This window comes from Hibiscus syriacus, unplaced genomic scaffold (assembly GCF_006381635.1).
Source record: "Hibiscus syriacus cultivar Baekdansim isolate YM2019G1 unplaced genomic scaffold, ASM638163v2 tig00004630_pilon, whole genome shotgun sequence".
Classification (NCBI taxonomy): domain Eukaryota; kingdom Viridiplantae; phylum Streptophyta; class Magnoliopsida; order Malvales; family Malvaceae; genus Hibiscus; species Hibiscus syriacus.
In genome coordinates this window covers 243,887-246,139 of record NW_024062021.1, presented here as the reverse complement: position 1 = coordinate 246,139, position 2,253 = coordinate 243,887, and the positions used below count along the sequence as shown (strand labels likewise).

The window sequence follows — 2,253 nt, the reverse complement described above, 5'->3', positions numbered from 1 at the left end:
TTTGTCTTCTACGGCCACTGGCTACCGTGCAGTTGGGTTTCGCTCGATAGATCAAGTTTCTACTTAACTACTTTGAATCAATGACCATCCCTATCGGCTCAATTAGGATTTTTTTCATTCAGTATACTTTAATATCTATGACATGCATGATGCATAATATAATTTGACTTCTTAATTTTATATTATACTTTATAAGATCAATATAAATGATAATATGCCCACTAATATCATATTTTAATCCTACACAATAAACCCTAGTGCAAAGTTCTTATCTTTAAAAGATCACTAACCCTACTCAAAAATGCTTTCTTTTTCCGGGAGGCCTTATCGTTTTCTACATAGAAATGGCCCGTCCCAAGATGATAAAACTCCTCACTGTTATTCATAACTTCATCAATGGCCACAAAAGCAGACTTTTTCTGGTGTTCTGGACTTTCAACCACATCAAATATAGAACCCCTCAGTGGATCAGACAAATCAGACTCTGAATCTTCATCACATTCTTTGATCAGGTTCTTGGCTTCATCTTGATCAACCTCCTTGAGTTTATATGGGAATTTTATATTCAAACAAGAGGCGCTGAATTTATGTTGTTTTGATTTCTTGTTATGCGCTTTACCATCTTTATGTTTATTACTTTGCTCTTCACAAAGCAATAGTTTCCACTCCCTAATGATCTCGAAAGTTGCTGATCCATTACTGTTACGGTTTTCATTTCCTGGGTAAAGTTTATTTGAGCCTTCTTTATTTTGGGAATTAGATTCATACACAGCCTGTTTTTTGTTGTCCTTCAGTTCTTTATTCTCTTCCATGGCTTTTCTGTACATGTTTTGAGCTTCTGTTAGTGATTCAAGCAAGATTTTGTTCTCTTCTTGTGCAGCATTTCTTTCGTCTTCCAGTTTTTTAATGCAATCGACAAAGCCCGTCTCTTTCATGTCCCATTGCATTAGGCTATCTTCAGCTTCAAATGTTAACCTTTCGGAAATGTATTTGAATGTTTCAGCTTCGTTCTTTGCTTCATTGAACATTACCTCGAATTTTTTCAACTCTAGCTTCAGATTTTCTACTTCGTGTTTTGATTTCTTGAGCTCGTCTTTTAACATTGAGGCTTCCTCCTTGGTTTTGATCGCTTCCGTTCTTACTTCTTTCAATGCTAAGGCTAAGTCATCCAGGGCTCTCAGATTGTTCTCTTCGACTTCTCGGGTCGATTTCAGTTCAGATTTTAGAGAGTTTATCTTGGCCTTCAATGAAGCAATGCTCTCTTCGTTGTCTTTAGTTGATTGAAGCTCGAACTCGAGGCTATCTAATGAAGAACTCTGAGATACAGCAGCCTCGGATGAACCTTCCATTTTCTCGAGGATTTCACGGAGGGATGTGATTTCTTGCCTTGATTCTTCAAGTAAAACCTTTGTTTTCTCGAGCACTTTGGTTTGAGCAACGAATGAATCATGCATCTTCTTCTCGGATTCTTCCCTTCTCTTAATTTCGTCTTCCAGTTCACGAATTCTCCTCTTATCTGCAGATTTCTCAACTCTTTGTTCTTCTTTTGCAGACGACAACGATGAATCCTCCTCAAGCAGCCTCATTTATTGCCTTGTTGCTCTCAAACCCTAAACTTCCTTTCCAATCACAAATTTCACACGACGGAAAGATTATCTATCTTGGTAGACAAGATTCCAAGCAATACCATGAAAAGTTGAGACGTTTATAATGAAGAAGCTAAAATCTGTATTGAAATGGGAAGGTTTCTTGATATGTGATGATGTTGTTAATGGAGTTTTCCCTTGAGAGGAAGAACAAGGGTTTCTTTTGTATATAAAGGAGAAGGGATTCTTTCTTGGAAAACACAACGAGTTCTAAAATTAAACGGAAGTTTAACGAAATTAAACTGTTTAACAATGCTCAAAATTTAAGCTAGAGGATAAATATTGAACAAGAACAGTCCAGGAATGTAGGGGACAAAAAAAGGGTGTGGCTTTTTAGGGATATTTGAGGTTGTCGGCTATTAATTCCACTCGAACCAAAGCTAAAATTTAGAGTATGTACCCGTAACGCCCAACTTAATTCGAAAACTTGCTCTAATGAAAAATAAACGAAATCAATCATTTAATGCATCCAATTTAAAGCAAATATTCAATCATGAATATGCAATGTATAAAAATTTCAGGAATTAATTAAATCAAAAGCAGTTCGTTTGGGACAGGGGATATGTTATTTTGGGTTAGAATTTGTTTCCGCTAATGAAGAAAAAGT

General features: G+C 36.3%; 1 protein-coding gene across 1 annotated transcript; it reads right to left on the bottom strand.

Annotated features, from left to right (window-relative positions):
- Positions 1-254: 254 nt before the first annotated feature.
- On the bottom strand, positions 255-1,586 carry LOC120196131 (WEB family protein At4g27595, chloroplastic-like). The gene has a single exon (XM_039198009.1). The coding sequence runs from the start codon at positions 1,584-1,586 to the stop codon at positions 255-257; it is 1,332 nt and encodes a 443-aa protein (XP_039053940.1).
- Positions 1,587-2,253: the final 667 nt, after the last annotated feature.

What these genes read in the sequence shown, in the direction of transcription:
- LOC120196131 (XM_039198009.1), bottom strand. Translation starts at nt 1,586, where the DNA reads ATGAGGCTGCTTGAGGAGGATTCATCGTTGTCGTCTGCAAAAGAAGAA.